We start from the raw sequence: 20,908 nt of genomic DNA, 5'->3' as shown, positions 1-20,908 counted from the left end.
ATGTGATTGGGGAAGAAAGTTTATCTTCTTAGATAGTTTTGTGCTTGTGTCTTCCAGGAACTCCAGGTTATTAGCCTAAGAGTAACATCTGCATCAGCTTCTCAGCTTGAGGGTATCTGGACTACTTGGTAATGTCTCCTTGAGCCTGAAACCTGCATGAGTGCAGGCCTGTGGCTACAAAGTCTAAGGAAAGACTTAATTTTCCCACCTCCAAAACAGATGGAGATAGACAAGTTCCTTATTCTCTATGTTGGTGGCTAAATTTTTTTTCTAGTCCACTCTTTGAAAGATGGGTGCCTTCACGTGTGTCAGCTTTGTGCAGGGATCTTGTCCCAGTGTTTTTCCTGAGTCAGGCTCAAAACCTCATTTCCTGTTCTTGCAAGGTTCAGCCTCAAGCCTGGAGGGAAGCCGGAATGGCTAACAACATAGGCCTGTACCGTCTCCTGCTCATTTGGGTCCCTTTACCTCCTTGATCCTTGGAGATATTCATTATTTTGCTCCTAGTTTAGTTGTGCATTTAAAGAACATTTATCATATTTAACACAGTATTTCAAGATATTTTGTAGTAGATAGATTTTCAGGTTACCCAGTTAAAAGAAAAAAAAAGCAGGAAATGGAAATCCTTGAGTGTCTTTTCTACTATATCACTCTAATTCTGCTTCGTCTACCAGTTTTTCTTGGTAATGTTCATCTTCCTCTCCTTGGGTGATAAAGGGAGTGGTGGAGCGTGAGATATGAATGTGTGATAGGGAGGAAGTTGGGGACATATGGTTTCCCAAAGTCTTAGGGCAGGTGGTATCTCATGAGAAGCAATGAGGTAGGCTTCCTTATCTAAATATGTCTTAGGCTGCCTGGAATCTCACCAAGAGAGAGCCTTCTTCCGTCCTATTTTATCAGCTACCTCTTTTAGCGGGAATTAGTTGAACAGATGACATTGAGAAGTAGGCTTTTGGGAACTGGAGGTTGAGAAGAAGGATGGTGTGCGTGTGTGGTGTATATGTCTGTGTATGTGGGGTGTGTGTGTAGTGTATGTGTATGTGTGGTATGTTGTGTGTGTGTGTGTGTGCAAGATCAGGGAGGGGAGGACTGGTGGAAGAGTCTTTGAGAGGACTATTAGAATCAAACCATCCTAGCCATCATTTTACAAAGGCCCAGGCTTGTGACTGGGCCCCTCATCTTTAAAATGTCCGTTAACTTTGGCCAAGACCCAAACTGACTGTTTTTGTCAGGGGCCAGGACTGGATCATTCATGCCTAGCGTGAACAGGAAGCATTAGTTCTCTCCTTCCTCTAAACATGGTACCTAAATTGGCTTAGGTCGAGGTGTTTTTCCAAACTTCCCTGGAATCCGGCCTTGGAAGCTGGATCCTGAGGCTTGTTGATCTGGTCTGGATTCCCTCATGGCCTGGACCAGCCTCCCTGGTCATCTTGTCTGTTTGGGGAGGACTAGGGACTGGGTGTGGGGAGTACGGGGAGGGCAACGCAGTTCATTGTCAGCTGCCAAGAGGTCTCCTACCAAACTGTTCAAAGCCTTATCGGCTTGGAGGTATTTCTAATACCATTTCCGTTCATTGTTTCCTCTTGGTCATTAAGAGGAGGCCAGTCCCCTGTTGTGGCAGCTCACAGCTATTGTGGTGGGAAAGGGGGGTTGGTGGACGTCACAACTTGGGCTTTATCTGCCTGGCCACAGGGAGTCCACTGCCCCTGGATCACTCAGCAGCAAGCCAAGGCAGAGCTGTATCAGTACCATCAGTGGCAGCAACTACTGGTGAGCATGGCCTAGGGCTGGCGGCACCACCGTGCGGCTGAGTTTCCCAAGGGACCTTGGAGATACCTGCATCCCCGTTTGCAGGGTAAGGTATGGCCTTCTGGGAGGAGGGCTGGCTCAGCTGTGGGAGAAAGATCGGGACTGATCCTGCCCTCTGGGGATCTGGGGTTCTCACTTTCTAGACTAGAAGGGCTTTGTTTGGAGAGCGATTCAAAGTCAGGGACCACCCTAATGTCCCCTCTTCACTTGCCTCTGAGTGTTCCTATGGCTGCTTCTGCTCATGCCTAGGTTTTACTTCTTGTACTACTTGACCAGATGAGCCTAGAATGAGCTTTGCTTTCACCTCTGGTACTTTCTGAGAGCAGCCTGATGTGCCTCTGTGTGGAGAAGCTGTAGGAGAGGGCACCTGCTTTGAGACCATGACTTGGCCATAACTGACATCAAAGCATTTCTTCCACAGATATATACTAGACTGGGTTTATCTCTATTTGTTTGGCTGGATGGGGCATTGGGTAGAAGAGGAGTCACCTCCAGTGAATGTCAGGTGACAGATTCTGCACTTAATTTAGCAAACTTTTCCAGAGGAGATGGCTCTGATGGGGCCTCTAAGGGATGTGGTGTGTGCTCTGCCAGCCAGGTGGGTTACACCTGGTGGGTTACATAGTGGGGACTTTTCCCTGGGCCCAGGGCTGCTGGATGCCTGTGCATTTATCAGAGCAACTCAGCAAACACTGCCTGAGCATCTTCAGGGGGATACTGGGCCCTGCGCTAGGTACTGGAGCTGGAGATAAGTGAGGCACTCATGGTACAGTGTGGGTGACTAACCAGCTGCTGTGGTTCCTGAGCATTCTCCAAGTCTGGGTGCTGGGGAAGGAACAAAAGCATAAGACAGCTCCTATTCCCTTGTTTGCTCTCAAGTGTGGAAGGATAAAGAGGCAGGAAGAAATTAGGTGTGCATCAGCTCTTAGCTTCTGCAGGAGTGCAGGGGAGTGGGAGAGGTCGGCTTGGCCTGGAGGCACACGGAGGAGAAGGCAAAGCCCTGCCCCTCTGTCGTGGCTCTGGGGCTGCTCTTCCGGAAAGGAGCTTGGGGTCCTGGCTCACAGTGGTTGTTCCTCTCGGGCCTGACTCTGGCCAGAGGCTTTTTTTGGGAGTAACACTCCACATTCAAAGGCAAATGGGGGCCAATGAGGATCTCTTGCTTAAAAAATAATGTCCTTTCCACTTCATGCACGGACAATAGCACATGTCGGCAGCCATCTATGTGGGTAGTGATAACCACATTTCTCCTGCTTCTTTGCAGATGATTCCTGCCAGGCTTGCGAGAGTGCTGCTTGCTTTGGCCCTCACCTTGCCAGGTAGGTACCAAAGTGCTCCTACTTTTCACTCCTGCCCCAGGGCCACTGAGAACAACTGCCTTCCAGAAACAAGCAGGTGTGTCTGGAGCTCACCTGTGTGCCCAGCCCATGTTAGGTTCCTGTTGGCCCTGCCAGAGTCACTTGTTGCCTGGTTAATTCCTCTTGTGGAGGTTATGCAGAACCCCCCTGTCCCTGACTCGTATTCCTCAAGGAGCAGGTACTTGAAAATACCTTCTCCAACTGGAGAATTAAGAAGTACAAGGGCCACACAGAACAGTCCTATGTGATGTGGCTGGAGGATGGGGAGGAAAGAATCTAAGACTTGGATAGATTATTAGTTTTAGAAGGGATTGTGGATGTCATCTAGTTGAACCTCCCATAGTACAGATGAAGAGACTAAAGGTCAGAGAGGAAAAATGGCTGCTCCAAAGTCACACAGAGCCAAGATCAGAGGTCAGTTCTCCTGGGTCCCAGGCCAGCTCACTTTCACTGCACCACACTGCCTTCCTTCTGTCACCGAGATTCTGAGTCTGTGAATGGCAGGAGGGACCTTTTTCTGATCCTGGCCTATCTCCACTGAGGCCACTCAGGGTAGCAGCTTTCAGCTTGCTGCTCGTGGGTTAGTCTGTGACAAAATGTACATGGGTTACACCTTCTGCATCTTCCAAATAAGTGAGTCCTGTGCCAGGGGACCCAGAAAACTTAGGGACTTACTGCTGTGATTCCCCACCTACACACACACACACACACACACACACACAATGTGAGGGTGGCAGGAGGGTCCCCTTGGAGTTAACATATGATCCTGCAGGAGTTAGTACTTTATAGATTCTATGTATCAAGCGCACAGGCTGACCTGTTTAAAATTTAATCTGTTCAAAATATGCTAGTAGATTATTGTACAAAGATGCTGATTACAATCTATTAGTATATCAGAAAATTTAGAAAAATGCTAAGAATCTACTAAAAGGGGTTATACTATATACATTTAGATGCGAAATGTAACGCAGCCACTAAAAATCATGTTTTGGAAGTATACACAATGGCATGACAAATTCTTTACAATATATTGAGGAATAGGTTATAGTTTGCACAGGGTGATCACAATTTTGTAAAAACCCCTCAGATGTGTATATGCTGTAAAATAAAACAAAAAGATAAACACTAAAATGGTAACTCTAGTTATTGCTGAGTGTTTGTTACAGATGATTTTAACTTTTTTGTCGTTCTGTATTCTCCAAATTTTCTATAATGAACATGAATCACATTTTAAATCAGTAAGTAGATGGCATTAAAACAAATAGATTTCCTGGAAAAAACTGTTCCCCCGCTGTTGCTACGAGTCCTGGGTCATGTTTGCGGATGGAAAGCAATGGTTTTGTCTCATTTAGAGTGGAAAGTATTTCCTCACAATGCAAATTCTGCGAGATACAGCCTCATATCTCCAGGGCTGGAGTGGTTTGGGTTGGTGGTCCCAGCCGTGCTCACCATGGCCTCTCCCTTCAGGGACCCTTTGCACAGAGGCGACTCATGGCAGGTCGTCGATGGCCCGCTGCAGCCTCTTTGGAGCTGACTTCATCAACACCTTTGATGAGAGCATGTACAGCTTTTTGGGAGACTGCAGTTACCTCCTGGCTGGGGACTGCCAGAAACACTCCTTCTCGCTCATCGGTGAGTCTGGGGCACTGCAGGGAGGAATGCAGAGATGGGGGCCAGCTAAGCTCAGTCCTGGCATGTTGGGCCTCAGGGGGAAGGGGAGGTTTCTTGTTCTTATGACAGTGCCTGATCTTGAAGATCCCTGAGGAGAGCATGGCGTGAAATGTCCTTCCCATGACATGGCTTCCCTTGGCTTCTCCCGGGATCTCCCCATGGGAGCCTGGTGGGATGGAGAGTCTTCATGCTTCTGCAGTGGTTCTGTCCACTGCTCTGGCCCCAGGCAACACTCTGGGAGCTCTGAAGCATCAAGAGAAATGAAGCACCAGAAGGTGCTTTGTAACAGGCATAGCCCCTCGCAAAAGGGAAGGATTGTTGTGTGTTCTTGGTGGAATTCAGACTCTCTAGCTGGTGTCGATCACTTCCTGTGTCCTAGAAAAGTGCTGGCACTGTGCCCATGTTAGTGCTGCACCTCCACAAGAGCTCTGAGTTGTAGAGACAGATACAGTCACCACTGTTTCATAAATGGAGAGCCGAAGCCCAAGGGCTGACAGATAGTAAAAGGAAGAGTTGGATTTTGACCCTGGGCTTGTCAGGATGAAAGAGTTTTCCTCTGTACTAAGGAGAGGGGACACTTTCCAAGGCCGGGAGTGGGGCCGGAGGCAGTGATGGAAAACTGTGGTTTGGTGACCTTCCCACTCTAAGAATTAAGCAGATGTGTGTGGTGTGTGAGTGAGGGATGCTATACAACCTGGCAAAGGCAAAATCCTCAGCCTTGGGGAGGCAAAATGGCAATAGACAGACCCACACCGGAGAGAGAAAAAGCACCCTGCCCCTTCCCTGAAAAGCTGAAGGCTCGGGTTCTCCCATCTCAGGCGGTGCCAATGTTTATTAAGTGGATTTTTCTACCTTAAAAATCATGATGCATTTGCAATAACATGGATGGAACCTGAGAGCATTATGCTAGTGAAATAAATTAGATAGAGAAAGATTCTGTATGATCTCACTTACATGTAGTCTCCAAACAACAACAACAATGACGATGGTGACGAAACACCTAACTCATAGGAAAAAGAGACTGGATTTGTGGGTTTAGGAGGTGGAAGGAGGGGAGTGGGAGACTTGGATGAGGGGGGTCAAAAGGTGCACACTTGCAGTTACAAGACAGATAAGTCCTGGGGCTGTAATGTCCATCATGCTGATGGTGGTCAGCACTGCTGTGTGGAGCATTTGAAAGTTGCTAATAGACCTGAAAAGTTCTTGTCACAAAGGAAAAAACAGTTTTTCTTTTTTTTCTCTCTTTTCGTCTGTCTGTCTATTAGTTGCTAATAGACCTGAAAAGTTCTTGTCACAAAGAAAAAAACAGTTTTTCTTTTTTTTCTCTCTTCGTCTGTCTATTTATCCATCTATCTATCTATCTATCTATCTATCTATCTATCTATCTATGAAATCATAGTAGAGATGGTGCAGACTCCCTACCTGGGATGGCTCTAGGGGTATCAGTGGGAATGGAAGGTAAGGAGTGACAGGAGGAAGATTCTGAAAGAAGGAAATAATGACACCCTCTCCACCCTACGGCTTTGGGCTTCGGTGGTGTTTCCAGGGAAGGGGACCCTGTGGAGACACTGGGGTGCCTCAGAAGGGTTGCTATCTTGACTCTACAGTGTTTTAGTTTGGCTCTGCTGTGGACTCCTTACCCTGGAGGTGGGTTTATAAGCAATACATAATGAAATCTTAGCACCAGGCACAGTTTGTATTCTGGGCCCAGGGAGGCAAGCAGCATGTTGGAAAAGCCCCCTTCCCTACTTAAACCCAACTCTGAACCCCTCCTCTTTAAGGGTAGCCTTTGAAGGCAAGGAAACTCAAGTTATGCCGGTGCCTCTGGACTGTCACTGTCACCTCTTCCAGGAAGCCCCCATGACCACTCCAATCCTATCCAGACTTAAGCTCGTCAACTTGTGCTGTTTGGCTGTCTTTTGCCCCCAGAGGGAACAGAAGCATGGAGGCAAAGAGCCGGAGCTGGAGTCAGAAAACCTGTGCTCCCTGCTCTTCCTCTTCGCAGAGCATCCTAAGGGAAGTCACATGGTGTCTCCCAGCCTCCATATCCTCATCTTTAAAACGGAGCTGCTGTGAGGATCAACGGAGAGGCAGTGTTTGCAAGTGTGAAGTTTTACTCCCAACCTTAGTGATTGAAAGCAGCCACCTTAACATGGGATGTCCACTTGTTGGACATGAAATGCGAAGATGAGGGGTTGCTGGGCCCTTAGGGGCATTTTGTGAAGTTTAGGGTAACATCAACCCCCTCCCCAACATATCCACGAGGGTTTGCATGGAGAGCTACTCTCTGACCATCCTTTTCTGTGTTTCCTGGCCGAAAAGGAATTGAAGGGTCATGGGAGGCCTCTCTGTTTCAAACCATGTCTGTGGGACCTCCAACTGGGTCCTTATTCTTGTAACAACTTGCTCTTGTCAAGTGTCAGTTTTCCGGAAGGTAATTGGCTTAAACCAGGCTATGGATCAATCACAGTTTCATGTGGATCGGTTTAATTTCCACCCAATGTCATGCTGTTACTTTTACTATTTTTGGCAGTGACGGTGGGGGAGGATGTCGGGAGGAGAGGAGACTGGGCCTGGGGAAGATAGGCTGGCACTGCTGCTTCAGGGGCACTGGGGCCAGGGGAAGGGGCCCAACAGGCTTGAACGCTGCAGATCCAGTTCCTCGAGCACGACTGTGTCCTTGCACACACCTCTGCTCCATTGTTCCCCAATGACATCCTGTTTTCTCCCTTCTAACTCACAAATTCCCATTCCTCTCTGAGTGTCTGTAGACCTTGTACACATCCTGAATAAAGTGTTTATGTCTCAGCCTGAAGGACCACCTGGTGCAAAGGGGGAGCCCTTTCCTTGACCAGGCCCCTCCTGGTCAGGCAGGCTCCAGGGTCCTAGGCCAAGGCCACCAGTAAGGGAGGAAAAGGAAGAGACCGGGGGGGTCCTGCTTGGAGAGACTGCCCTTTTTAAGCCTCGCTGCAGGATATAGCTTCCAAGCTAGCCCAGAGCAAGCCATAAACCAGCACCGTCGGGCTGAGTCACTTCCCCAGCCTGAGCCTTCATCTCCACGTCGGCGAATGGCACGGAACCAGATCGCTGTTTCTCAGTGTTTGGATGATGATCATCTGTGTCAGAATCACAGGAGTGGAGGGTGAAGTGCTTGTTAGAAATGCAGGTTCGTGAGTTCCACACTCTAACATCTCAGAAAGCACTCAGAGCTGCTCTGGTTCCAACTGCTGGCCTGCCTCCCAGGCTGCTGCTTCTCCAGCATGTGGGGGAAGCCTTGCTCCCCATGAAGCTCCTCAGTTACGGTTCAAGAGCCATGGGGAGAACATCCCTAGTTCCCTCTGGCCTCTTAGGGTGGAAACCCAGCCCATCTTCTCCTCGTGGCTACAGGAAGTGCTACCCTGCAGGTCGGTGAAGCATGGGAGTGTCCCTTCCACGCTGCCGGCTCTCCCAGGCTCACTGGCAATTTCTAATGGCTTGTCTTCCTGATGGTTGCACATTATCAGATTTCCCACTGAGTTCTGCAGGGAGGGAATAAAGCAGATAAAATAGAAGGCTAATCTAGAGTTCTCCCCTGCATTAGTGGTTAACCGATTCCAGAGCACTCAGATGCCGTGTTAGGAGTCAGAAAACCCAGGTGTGGGCTCTGCTCCACATTCGCAGTATAAACCAACTAGTCTCAACTGGGCTGATTTTGCCCCAGAGGACATTTGGCAGTGTCTAGGACATTGAGGGTTGTCACAGCTGGGGGTGAATATTGCTGGCATCTGGTGAGTAGATGCTGCTAATATTCTACCATGCACAGGACGGCCCCACAGCAAAGAGGTATCCGGGCCTGGCCGCCAACGGTGCCGAGGTGGACGAGCCTTGTTGTAAGCGTAGGCCTCAGTTTCTCCAGCTGTAAAATGGAGCCAGTCTAGATCAGTGCTTTTCAAACTGAGTCATGAGCTGTGGGCCACAAAATTAATTTAATGATTGCAAACAGCATTAAAAAAATTAAAGGGGACAAAATAGAAGACATCGGAAAGCATCGGAGTGCACGGCACACGGTGAGGGTAAATAGTGTTCTGTGAAATGTGTGCGTATGTGCTTGCTGGGTGGTGAAGTCGGTTGTGTTTTTACTTTCTGGGCAAAAAAGTTTTGAAGACACTTATTTAGATGATCTCCAAGACCCTTCGTGCTGCTCTGGTATGGTTTTCTGAATTTACGACTTTTCTAGCGCATACTTCCAAAATTCCCCTTTCTGCAGCTTGCAACCCCGCCCCTCCCTCCAGATGTGGATTAACTGCTTTCAGGGCCCCCTTCAGCCCTCCGGGGTTAGATCTTCCATGGGCTCTTTGTAGTTCAGTCCTCATTAATCCCAGACCCCCTCATCCCACCTCTGCCCCTACCTGGGCAATGATCCTGGGAGCCAGCTCCACCTCCCCACTGGGGTGCCGCCCCGCAGACTGTTCCTCAGCTTCCTAATGTTGATCTCTCCTGGAGCCCCATGGAGCCAGCTCTTCAAATACTTAAACTGGCACCAGTCTGAGTCCTGGTTCTGTCATCACTCACTAGCTCTGTGACGAAGGGCAAGTTACCTCCTGTGTCAGCCACCTGGGTCGACCCAAGTCCCACAGTCTATGGGGCCAGGCTGCCTTCATCAGTTCTTTGAACAGGGCAGAGCCTCCATGTGCCCCAGGCCAGCGGGAGCCTCGGGCCTCCATCTCACTTCTTCCTTGTTCCCTCTCATTCGACTGTCTGCTTCTGCTGAACTCTTGGCCTGTCCAGCCTCAAAGGTCCTGCCTTTCAACCTTGTAGTGATAGTGACCCCTGGGCTTTCCTACACACCGGCTCAGCTTTGTCTCCTGGAGAACAAGCGACTGTAGAGGTGACTTTACATCTTTGAAAGCCTTGAAGAGCAACAGATCTACAGCTGTAGTACACTGGCTCACCAAAGTCTGTCCTACCCACCCTCCAGCCACACACCCCTGGAAGACTTGTTCTCATGGCCCTTTCTGAATCCCCATGAACGGGAGGAGAGCCTGCGCCAGGGAGAGCTACACAGGGAGTTCTCTCCCTTTTGCAGGAGTGAGATGCCTTTGGCTCAGAGGCAATATATTGGTTGAATTACCCAGTGAAGCAGGAGCAGAACTGCCCTTCTACCTACTCTGTGAGGCTGGGGTGCATGGGAGGGAGAATTGTCCTGATGAGGAGATGGGTTCTGTAGACCTCTTGGGCTCCCTGTGACCACCTCCAGCAGCTGGGTGGTGATGGAGCTGGCTCCCTCCAGGCCAGGAGTAGTGTTCAGCCTCAGCAGAAGCCTGGGAAGGGATTTAGTCTTTGGTCCACTGCAAATGCCCAGGGGCCCAGAAGGCTCCTGGGACGGACTGCTAACTGGAGGCTGTTGCTGAGCTGTCTCGTTTGTTTGTGTTTTTAACATTTTATTATGGAAAATTTTAAACATACAGAAGAGGTGACAGAATAGGACAGTAAACACCCACAGACTCACCACTCAGATTCTGCCAATAATAGTTTACTCTGTCTGTCCGATTACTATCTAGCTCTCTTTGTTTTTCTTTGGCTAATTTCTTGCTGTCGGAAAGTTGGCTCCACTTTTTAAAGATGTGCTGGCTGCAAAATCTGTTGTAAGAAAACAGGGCAGGCAAGACTCCTCAGTCAAACGGGATGAAAGCCCTTTGCCTTGGCTGGCATCTCCTTTAACTCCTGACAGTGTTGGTCTGCAGCTCTGCAGAATGTGGGTTGTGGACTCTGGGCCTTTCCTGGTGGTCTCTGCACTGCCAGCAGTACATTGTTCAAGACTCAGTTCTTAAAATGGACTAGTTCTCACTGAAATCTCACCATTAACGAGTCTGTTTTCTGGCTCATTTTGGTTGGTTAGGGGTGTGTGTGTGTGTGTGTGTGTGTGTGCGCGCGCGCACGCGCGCGTGCACTCGCATGCACGCGTGTGTGTGTGCCCACATGCACGTGTGTGTGTACCGGGGTGTGTGTGTGTGTGTGTGTGTGTGTGCGCGCGCGCACGCGCACGTGCACTCGCATGCATGCACGTGTGTGTGTGCCCACATGCACGTGTGTGTGTACCAGGTGGTCACTGTCCTCCAGCAGCATCAGTCCAGCTCAGGCCTCTCTGCGGGCTGCGACTGAGGGGCCCCTTCCTTCGCTCTCCTTATCGGTGGCCCCAGCCGTGGCAGCAGGACCTCATGTCAACAAACCTCCTACATTTCCTGGACTTAGTTCTACAGACATTCTTGTCTCCTCTCTCACTGAGGAACTGGAGCCCACACTCCCTTGGTCTCCTAGGAGAAGGCACATTTCCTCATTTCCAATGGTTAACTTTCCTCCTGGGCTCAATGCCCCATTTCTTCAGGATCCCCGAGGCACTGTGCCCTCACATCTGTCCTCTCTTTTTCCAGCATCTTCTATCTCTCTATACTCACTGGCTGCCCTTCACTTTCCCTATTTCTATCAATTTCTTAGTCAACTTTTCAGTCTCTAAGGCTTGAGACTGGACTCTCTTCTGTTCCTTCTGGTTCCTTCATTTCCACGGTCACTCGGTCATCTTTGAATTCTAAGGGCCCACAATGAGCACCAGCTCTCAGGGGCTAGCTGTGGGATGTCTTCATAGTGCTGCAAAAATCTGTCTTGCCTGTTTTTCTGCTTTCATGTCAGCTACCACCATCTGTGTCTGTCCCTCACAACTGGATCATTGTCACATTGTTAGAGACTATTGTATCATGTGTTTGGCTACTCAAACATCTCTAATAGCAATATTGATAATTTATTGCATCCTTAAGTTCCCCACATGGAGTAAGGGATTTTACCTACAGAATTTCTAAACTTCTCCCAGAGAATCAAACTGTGAGGTGGGACTCAGGCATCTCCATTTTTTTAAAACGTGCCCAGGGATTCTGATTGGGGCTTAACAGAAGAAGACATTTTAACTAACACGTCCTAAGGTACCGGTAACCAATAACTCACTTTGTTGCTTTCATTCACTGCCTTACAGTATATTCAATTGTTGCAAGCTTGTCTTATCTTTATACTTAGATTGTGAACTCCCAGAAGGAAGAGGTCATGCTTTTACATTTTCCTTTCGAGAAAGATAAGGGACTACTAGGGGGCTATGTATCCAGAAGGCACTCAATAAATGTTTTTAGAGGAATGAAAAGATGAGTGAGGAAATGAGATTTGGGGGGAGGTTTTTTGTTGCCCATTTGTTACGTCTTTTGAGGGGAAGTTTTCCACTGAGATAAGATTATAGAGATGATGATTAAAAATAAATTTATTAACTTTTCTGGATAGTAATCACCACTACTGACTCTTCTCTTTCAGGGGACTTCCAAAATGGCAAGCGAATGAGCCTCTCCGTGTATCTTGGGGAATTTTTTGACATCCATTTATTTGTCAATGGTACTGTGCTACAGGGGGACCAGAGGTAAGTCAGAAGCCCAAAACATCTGAGTCAAAAGGGCGCTGGGACACCCCATTTGCATACCTACCTCGTTTTTCAGATGAAGAAGCTGGAGAACAGAGAGAGAAAGTAAATGTGCTCAGAGTAAGCAAGTAGCTGGACTGAGGGAGAGTCAGGGTCCCCCACTGCTGGTCTAGCCCCTCAGCCACTTTGCACCACAGTCTGAATGCTTAGCTGGGTTTGGAGTTCAAGGGTGGGCGAGATAGCCAGAAAATGTATGAGAAGCCCACTTCCTGAGCTCATCCTTGTCTTTCCAGCGTGTCCATGCCCTATGCCTCCAAAGGGCTGTATCTAGAAACTGAGGCTGGGTACTACAAGCTGTCCAGTGAGACCTATGGCTTTGTGGCCAGGATCGATGGCAGCGGCAACTTTCAAGTCCTGCTGTCAGACAGATACTTCAACAAGACCTGTGGGCTGTGTGGTGACTTTAATATCTTTGCTGAAGATGACTTTAGGACTCAAGAAGGTAAGCTTTTCTGGTGTACCATTTTCTGGAGGCATGGTTATGCTCGTAACTTCCCTGCTCACAAACCTCAGTAACATGCCTCCCCTAACCTCCCCATCACCTCTCCTCAGTGTATCCTGCCAACCTTATCTCCTGGCATTCCATCTCACTGCCTAGACCTCCCATCACACCAGGTCTTGGAGCTCTTCAAACCTTACCTGTTTCAACTTTGAATTCCCCATAGCATTGTACATGTGGTAGATGGTTGGTAAATGCTGGATGACTTGAATAGACCCTCCTGAACCACTACAATGGAACTTCATGGAGAAAATCTATAATGGAAGGTCCTTAACACTGCCCCAAAAGGCCAGGTTGTGTGTATGTGTGTGTGTGTGTGTGTGTGTGTGTGTGTGTGTGTGTACACATGTGCATGTGTGTGTATTCACAAGCAATAGAAGGTACTAGGGACAATGTGAAAATCACTACTAATCTATACTCTCCTTTTGGTAATTTCAATTACATAAACATTTAATTAGTGATGCTCTCTTGCCAAAGCTAAACATTTGTATGTAAGTTCTTCCTTGTGACCCAGCTACCCTCTGATTAAGGGGTAAGTGTGTAGAGAAACAGTCGGCTGTTCTTTTTATTCGACTGGCAAATAGTAAGATTGTTTGTTTCTCTCTTCTCCAGCACTGATTTCTCCAACTTTTCATTATTTAATGTGTATATCTAAAGCTATAAATTTTCCTTAAATTCCACCTTAGCTGTACCATACCAATTTTGATATGTAACATTTTCTTTTTCATTTAGTTCTATGAATTTTCCAATCTCTATTTTGAGTTCCTTTATAACCTATAAAATGTGTTCAAAATTTTCAAATATTTAGAATTTTTAAAGTTATCTTTATAACTAAATCGATTCCTAAATTAAATTAGAAATTTGGAGAGATTTGTTTGTGGCCTAATACCTGATCTTTTTTGCAATTGTTCTATGTATGCTCCAAAAGAATGTATTTTTTGATTGCTGCAGGATTCTGTATATACTTGTTGAATTAAGTTTGTTAATTGTGTTATTAAAATCTATGTATTTGCTACACTTTTTGTCTGCTTCAACTACTCATTATTAAGAGAGCTATTTTAAATTTTTCTACAATGGTGGTGAATTTGTCAATTCCTTCATGCAGTTCTGTTAAGTTTTGCCATCTATATTTTGAGCCTTTGTGATTAGATTTTAGAAATGTTGAATCTTCTGGTAAATTGTTTCTTTTACGTAATGAGTCATCATTTTTAATAATGCCTTTTGCCTTAAAATCTTTCTGATATTAATACAGGTCCTCCATCTTTCTCTGGTTAGTGTTTGCTTGATATGTCTTTTTTTATACTTTCAACCTTTCTGTGTGGTTTTGTTTCAGATATGTCTCATAAAAGCAGGATGTAGCTGTATTTTATTATTATTTTTATAAAATCAGACTTATTGAGGTACAATTTACATATAGTAAAGATACATGGGATTGCATTTAAGGACCACTCAAGTAATCCAAGACAAGCTCTTCCTCTCAAGCTCTTTAACTTAATCACATCTTTGCTGAATAGGAAATATTCACAGGTGTCTGGGAGTGAGGAAGTGAATATATCTTTGGAGAGGGGAACATTTTTTCCGCTTACCATACCCCAGATGCCAGCTGACTATACTCCCAAGGTCCTGCTTTTTTGTCTTTCCCCAGGGATGATTTATTTCCTGTTCTCAGATACATTATTTGACCTCAAAACATGCTTCACTCTTCTAGACCTGGTTGTGCAAAAAGGCTGCTTGCCTCCATGTTCCATTAAGTACCTTTGCCATGGAGATTCAATAGTGATAGTGGTGCTGCTGGTGGCTGTGACATAAAGTAGGCACCGACTTTGTACCAGGCCACGTTGGCCCATGAGTTCTCACAGTTTGTTGTGGATAGCCGACAGCAGCGTGGTTGTTCTAAGTACGAAGGCAGAGATGCTGTGAGAGCACAAGGAATGCAGTGATTGGAGGACTCGGGTTACGTGTAATACCCTTGCCTTCATTCCACAAAAGTATTCTGAGTATCTGCAATCCATCAGATAAGAATTTAGAGATAAAAGACAGCCTGTGCCCTGAATTAAGAAATGCACAGCTGAATGGGGGATAAATATAAGCAAAAAGAATGCTAACACAAAGGATGATGAGAGTTTTGATCGAAAGATGGCCAGGGTGGTGAGGGAGCACAGAGAAAGGGGCACATCTAACCAAGCCTGGGGTGGGGGACAGGGAGCGGAGCTAGTTCAGAAGGGATTCCTGGGAAAAGTGGTTCAGGAGCTGCATCTCAAAGGATGAATGGAAACAGTTAAGTCAGGAGGAGGAATGTCCTCCTCCATTCCACACAGAGGGAGAAAAGCATGCACAGGCACAGAGCAGCAAGAATGGATGGGCCTGCTCCTTGTTGTCTTTCATGTCATCTTCCTCACGATGCCCGTACACCCTCCCTTGTCAAGCACTGGCTGAGCTGCCATGCCTATGCCCAGTTGTTTTATGCTGAATGCTGCACAGAAAGGTATTCCCACCCCGATGCTTACGTACTAAATCTAGTGGAAGGTGGGTTCAGGTGATGACAGATCTAGAGTTTTCACGCAGAAGTCTTGGGTCAGGTATAACTGTGGCTTCATTTCCCTGAAACTTTTCTCCACAGGGACCTTGACCTCAGACCCCTATGAGTTTGCCAACTCCTGGGCCCTGAGCAGCGGAGAACAGCGGTGCAAACGGGCTTCCGCTCCCAGCATCCGATGCAACGCCTCCTCTGAGGAAATGCAGAAGGTGGGTCTAGCCCAGGCTGGGTATGTTCTGGATGGTGTGGGACTTCTGGAATTAAGAGGCAGAAAGAAAGCTGGTCTCAGGCCCTCCATCTAGGGGATGGGTGGGCCTACCTCTGTGGGTCCCTTTGGCTGTTCAATGTAGGGTTCCCAGGGGCCCTTTTCTTCCTGAAAACCAACTGGTTTTCTCTAATTCTGGTTAACTCTAATACTGATTCTGTTCTGGGCAAGAAACTCTAAAAACGAGGCTGGTCTAATGAGTTGGTACAGTGAGTGACTCTACTTTTCTGCTTTATACTTCAAGGCCTTTTCTCTTATTCCCACATGTTGTTGTCATCACTTGTCACCTGTCTGAAATTCTGCCAATAGAAAACCATTCTTTTTTCGATGCTTGATAAGTGATTGTTTAAAGTACAAACAAGAGAAAGAAGCTCCACGCTCTCACCAGCATATCTGCAGGAAGGGGGTTACTTTACAGTGGAGAAACTAGGTGGGGGAGGAATGAGCCCGAAGTGACCAGCTTGAATGCCAATAGTTTCCTGAGGCTATGGTGCAAATTATCTTAAACTTAGTGGCTTACAACAACAGAAATGTATTCACCCACAGTTTTGGAGGCCAGAAGATTGAATTTACTTTCCTTGGGCCAAAATGAAGGTGTCCCCTGGGCCTGGCTCCTTCAGGGCCTCTAGGGAGATTCCCCACTTGCCCCTTCCAGCCTCGGTGTCTGCAATACTCCTTGGCTTATGGCTACATCACTCCAGTCACTGCCTTTGTGGTCACATGGCCTCCTTTTAATCTGTGTGCCTGAAACTCAGTACAGATGGTGGCACCACCCGCCCTTCCCATGCAGCCCCATTTCTACCTGTGTGGCAGCTAGTTGGCCACTCTTTCTCCTTCAGACTTGCCCCTTATGAACTCACAGACCAGCACTTCCTGCTTGGAGGAAACGGGGTGGAGGTGGGAGGGAGGGGGCAGCACTAGGCCCTGTGTCTATCTTTTGCAGGTAGAGATGGCCTTGGTGCCTCCTCTGTGGGAAGCTGGGAGGCTGACGCTGTAGGTGGGGAAGGACACTCTGGTGCCCTCCTGTTGTCTGCGTCCCCACTGGAGTGCCCCATGTTGAGAGAGGAGTGGGGAAAAGTGGGCCAAGTGCACACAGCACTTTCAGCATAAGCTCCCCAATTCATTCTTTTTCTCCTCCCTCCTCCCAATTATCACCCCACTCCTTTTGGGGAGCTGAGCACAGCCTGAGGTTAGAAGGAGAGCAAGGTGCCTGAACCATCCACACTGAGGAGTGGGTGAGTGACAGAAGCCAACTCTCCTTCCAGAGCTGCTTCTTAAGCAGGTGAATTTCACATGGAATGCCCTCAAGGAATCATGTGCAGTGAGGAGGCGGAGAGGTGGAGGGATTTTATTCTTTCTTTCTTTTATTCTGTGATTGGCTGATGGTTCATCCTCTCCTACCCTTCAAAGTCTCTAGGCAGGGGTGAGATGGAGGGTAGGGGTGCCTGAGCCGGTGGGATGTGGTTGGGGACCTCAGATGTACCTCCAACACGGAGTCAGCTCTTTGACGACATATGGACCTTGTCTCATTTTATTTTGCAAACACAGGCCAGCTGATTGCTGGACAAATGTTCCCCCACCCTCGGAGTACAAGGGGATACTTTCGTTTATCCATAGAAGTAGATGGAGAACTCGACACTGAGGCCCAGTTGAGGAAGGAAACCGAGCACTTTGTCTTCCGTAGACAAAGGGCAAGGAGGGAGGATCCACGAGAAGCCTCGTTTGTCTCCGGGTACCTTTTGGTGGCTCCAGCTGCAGGCTTGCTACTCACTTTGTCTCCTGGGTGTATTAAAGTTCTTACTAACCAGTGTCCTGGGAGCAGCTTAAGAAATTGGTTACCAAGGTATTAGTGCTGAAGGAGGCCCCCACACATGCCAGACCTCCCAAGGCGCAAGCTCCTCCAAGCTCAGAACTCCAGGTTTCAGGTTGTTTACCTGAGAAGAGAAACCTGGCTTTGTCTCAGCCAATCAGGCTGCGCTCATTCGTGACTAGGGCATCCTCATTGGCTGGGCAGCACAATGACTCATCTCCTGGGAAGTGATTAACGTGGTCTTTAGAACTATCTGTTCACAGTCGGCTTCGTCCCAAGGGCCAGTTCAGAAGTCAGAGTCTGGTAACTAGGATCATTTACAAGTGTTTGCCAGTGTGGCTCCAAGGCCATGTGCTGCAGTGGCAGAGAGTATTGGTGGAGTAGACTACACTGACTTAAGAACTTTCCTTGAGAGCCACCAGAATCTGTTCCCCCACTTCTCTGGTGCTTCCCAGTCTTTCCAAGGCAGTAGCAAGGAGTCAGCTCATTCTGAGAGCCAGGTCATATTACTTATACCTAGGGGATGAATGTTTCCTTGTTATGCCAACAAAACCCAGAGCCTGTCTGCTGGGACTGATAATGGCTTATTTGAGTGCATGCAAATTTGCTGTTTTCTCAGCTTTTCAAATAGAGGGTAGGATTGCTGGAGCAGACCTTTTGATGAAAAACAAAACAACAAACAAACAAACAAACAAACAAGCTCTAAGTGCTCTAATAATTCATCTTAATTTGCAGGCAACTCTACTGCACAACGAACATTTTAGAAAAGAACCTCAGGTTGCCTTTAAAAATTTTTTTAAAAATTCCGTTCTTCTGGGGAATGTCAGCAAGGGATAAACTTTATAAGAGGATCTTGCCTTCGTCCTGCAGTCCTGTCTGCAAAGTGAAGGCCATGGCTCCAGGATTCTGGACCAGCTCATACAATGCTCTTGCTAATTAGAAAAAGACAGCCTTTCCTTAAGACATCAACAGCTGGGAAATTGCATCGTAAACCTTATAAAGACACATAGAATATACGTGTACACATATGATATCTGCGATGTGAACGGTAGCCCCTGGGGTGTGTTGCCACTGTGCACTGTGTGACCTGCAGAACTATTCTTGATGGCCATGGCCTTGGCCTTGCTTCTGCTGTTAGGTATAGTGGCTCAACTGTTCTCCTCCTCAGGATCACCTCCCCCAGAGTGGGAAGGCCATCTTCTGCTTTTGCTGCTGCCGTCTGAATGTGAGGACATCATGCTTCTGTCCCCAACAGTCCTCTCTGCGTACCTCCTCAGAATCGGTCCTCAATATTCCCGGTCTTTCTTGAGAATACTGAGTGCACCAGTTATCATTCAGCCTTCTAGGGGCGAATCATTCAGCAGCAGCATCAACCTCAGGCAGATGTCTGGAGCAGAAGAAATTTCTTTTCATCCGTGTTAGGAATCAGGCTCATAATATCTCAGAGCGGGCTGAGATTCTAGAAGCTATCTAGTCTAGCCCCCTGCCCACTGCATGAATGCTCTCCACGAGCTCTATTCAGATAGACAGGTGATGCTGTAACCCTGACTTTAAGAGTCAAGTCTTTGAGACATCTTTGCTGAGACCTTTCCAGCTCTCTTGCAGAGCTCGGCCCAATGCAGCCCTTCTTGGCTCCCTGATAAGCCTCTCTTTTCTTTTTATCCCCATTTGAAGCTAAGTGCCCTTGAATATTGGAGAAGCAAGATACTTTTATTCTGATGTTTCCAGGTCTTATTCAGGTGTTCCCATCCAATTGTACTCTCATCAGTCACCTAACAGTCCCAACTTGCCCGTTTTCCACTGGCTCCGAATTTGTCATTTATTCAGTAAACACAATTCTTTTTCCTTTTATTATTTTGCCGCTCATGTCTTCATATATTCTCCCTCTCCCCTTCCTCTGAAATAACATGCTGTTTACCTGTAATCTTCTTCCCTCCAGGAAGTCACCTGTCCTGTATAAGCTAACATTTGTAAATACTCATGTGTACTTATAACATGTCTCCTCAATAGCACAAAGAGGCACATAAAATACCCATTCTGTTGGGGACAACACAATTCACTCTTCAGGTCCTCATGAAATATTGCCCAAGCCTTTTACTTGCAAACTAGGTACCCAGCTCTTTGTGCTGTTTCTGTCCACAGTGTGCTGGGAGGGAGCCCACAGGCTTGGGGATAGGTGATTTAAGCACAAGACTTGGCGGAGGTGCTAAGTGCGCTGGCAGAGCTGGGGACTCACTGGCCAGGCCCACTCCTGGCATCATGCTTTTGCTGCCTGACATGTCCATTCACTTACCTGGGTGTTTGGCCTAGAGTAGACTGTTCTTAGAGATTGGGAAGACGTTTGTTACATTCATTTGCTCGGTAGAATAGTCGTGATTCAGAGACCGATCGTGGTCAGAGTCCGGTCCAGGGAAGGTCAGTACATCTCAAGGAAAGAGCCCAGGACCCCCAGAGGAGCTAGTTGTCAGATGATAGCACCGTTACCTGGCCTGGTTTCATAAGACAGGGTGTCCACCCACTGCGTCCCACTGATGCTTAACTCAGAGTTGGGGTTTGAACACAAATATGCACGTACGTGTGTGTGCGTGTGTGTGCGTGTGTGCGCGCGCACACACACACACACACACATACACACACCCACACACCCCTTTATCCCTGCCGTAGAGTGAGAACTGCTCTCTTGAGTCATATGTAGGCTAAGCAGTGAGGATTTATTTTGTGTGCTTTGCCGAGGTCCAAGAATCTAGGTGTGGTCCCTGGTTTCACTTGATCCTCTGTGTCCTCAGGTGATTTCTCCTTTTCTCTGCACCTCAGTCTTTCCTCTCTAAGGTAAGCTCTACCCAGCACTGGCTGAGTAAGCGCCCTTTCCCTTTAGAACAAATTCTCTCTCTCTGAGTGCAGAGTGAAAGAAGGGACAGTGAACCCATGTGCTTGTGGTGGGTCGGGGTGACTGTGGCCACTGTGCCTTTGGGGTCTAGCTTTATGGCAGAAATCAGGGCTGCCACAAGGTTTCAAAGCTTTCCCTCGAATTAAGCAGAACTTGGCCTTTTAGGGTACTTATTTGACAAACGCTTGAGACGGGTCGGACAAGGTCCTACTACTCAGCTTTCAGTTCAGTGCCTCCCTAACATAACAATTTCAGAATCCTTTAACAAAGTATTTTGTAAGTAGCTTCTTTCCCTTCTCTTTCCCCCTGGTGAGGACAAGAATGAGCAAGAATGTTATGATGCCCACTAGTACCCACTTATTGAAACGTTTCGTATGGATTGGGTGATACTAAAACTGTGCAACGTGGCCAAGGGACAGGACACATAGGAGACATTGAAGGACCATAAAAGAGAACCACACACATGCTATCTTAAGTAGTAAATTGCTGAAAGAATGCTAAGTGTAATGGCAGCCTGGGAGAATCAGCTCTGTGATAAGAGCTGATTATCTTTTTGTCACTGGGAGCTGACTGGGTGGAGGGTTCCA

General features: G+C 47.5%; 1 protein-coding gene across 1 annotated transcript in view; it reads left to right on the top strand.

The window, feature by feature from the left end:
- The first annotated feature begins 3,067 nt into the window (after window positions 1–3,067).
- VWF (von Willebrand factor) overlaps window positions 3,068–20,908 on the top strand; it is a 121,109-nt gene continuing 103,268 nt past the window's right edge. The window contains 5 exon segments of the mRNA XM_025048649.1: window positions 3,068–3,122; window positions 4,629–4,793; window positions 12,162–12,264; window positions 12,558–12,766; window positions 15,444–15,568. Coding sequence (XP_024904417.1) covers window positions 3,068–3,122; window positions 4,629–4,793; window positions 12,162–12,264; window positions 12,558–12,766; window positions 15,444–15,568 — 657 coding nt within the window.

The sequence above is a fragment of the Pteropus alecto genome, unplaced genomic scaffold, assembly GCF_000325575.1.
Source record: "Pteropus alecto unplaced genomic scaffold, ASM32557v1 scaffold94, whole genome shotgun sequence".
Classification (NCBI taxonomy): Eukaryota; Metazoa; Chordata; class Mammalia; order Chiroptera; family Pteropodidae; genus Pteropus; species Pteropus alecto.
Note: the sequence above shows the minus strand (reverse complement) of the source record. Positions and strands in the feature narration are given on the sequence as shown.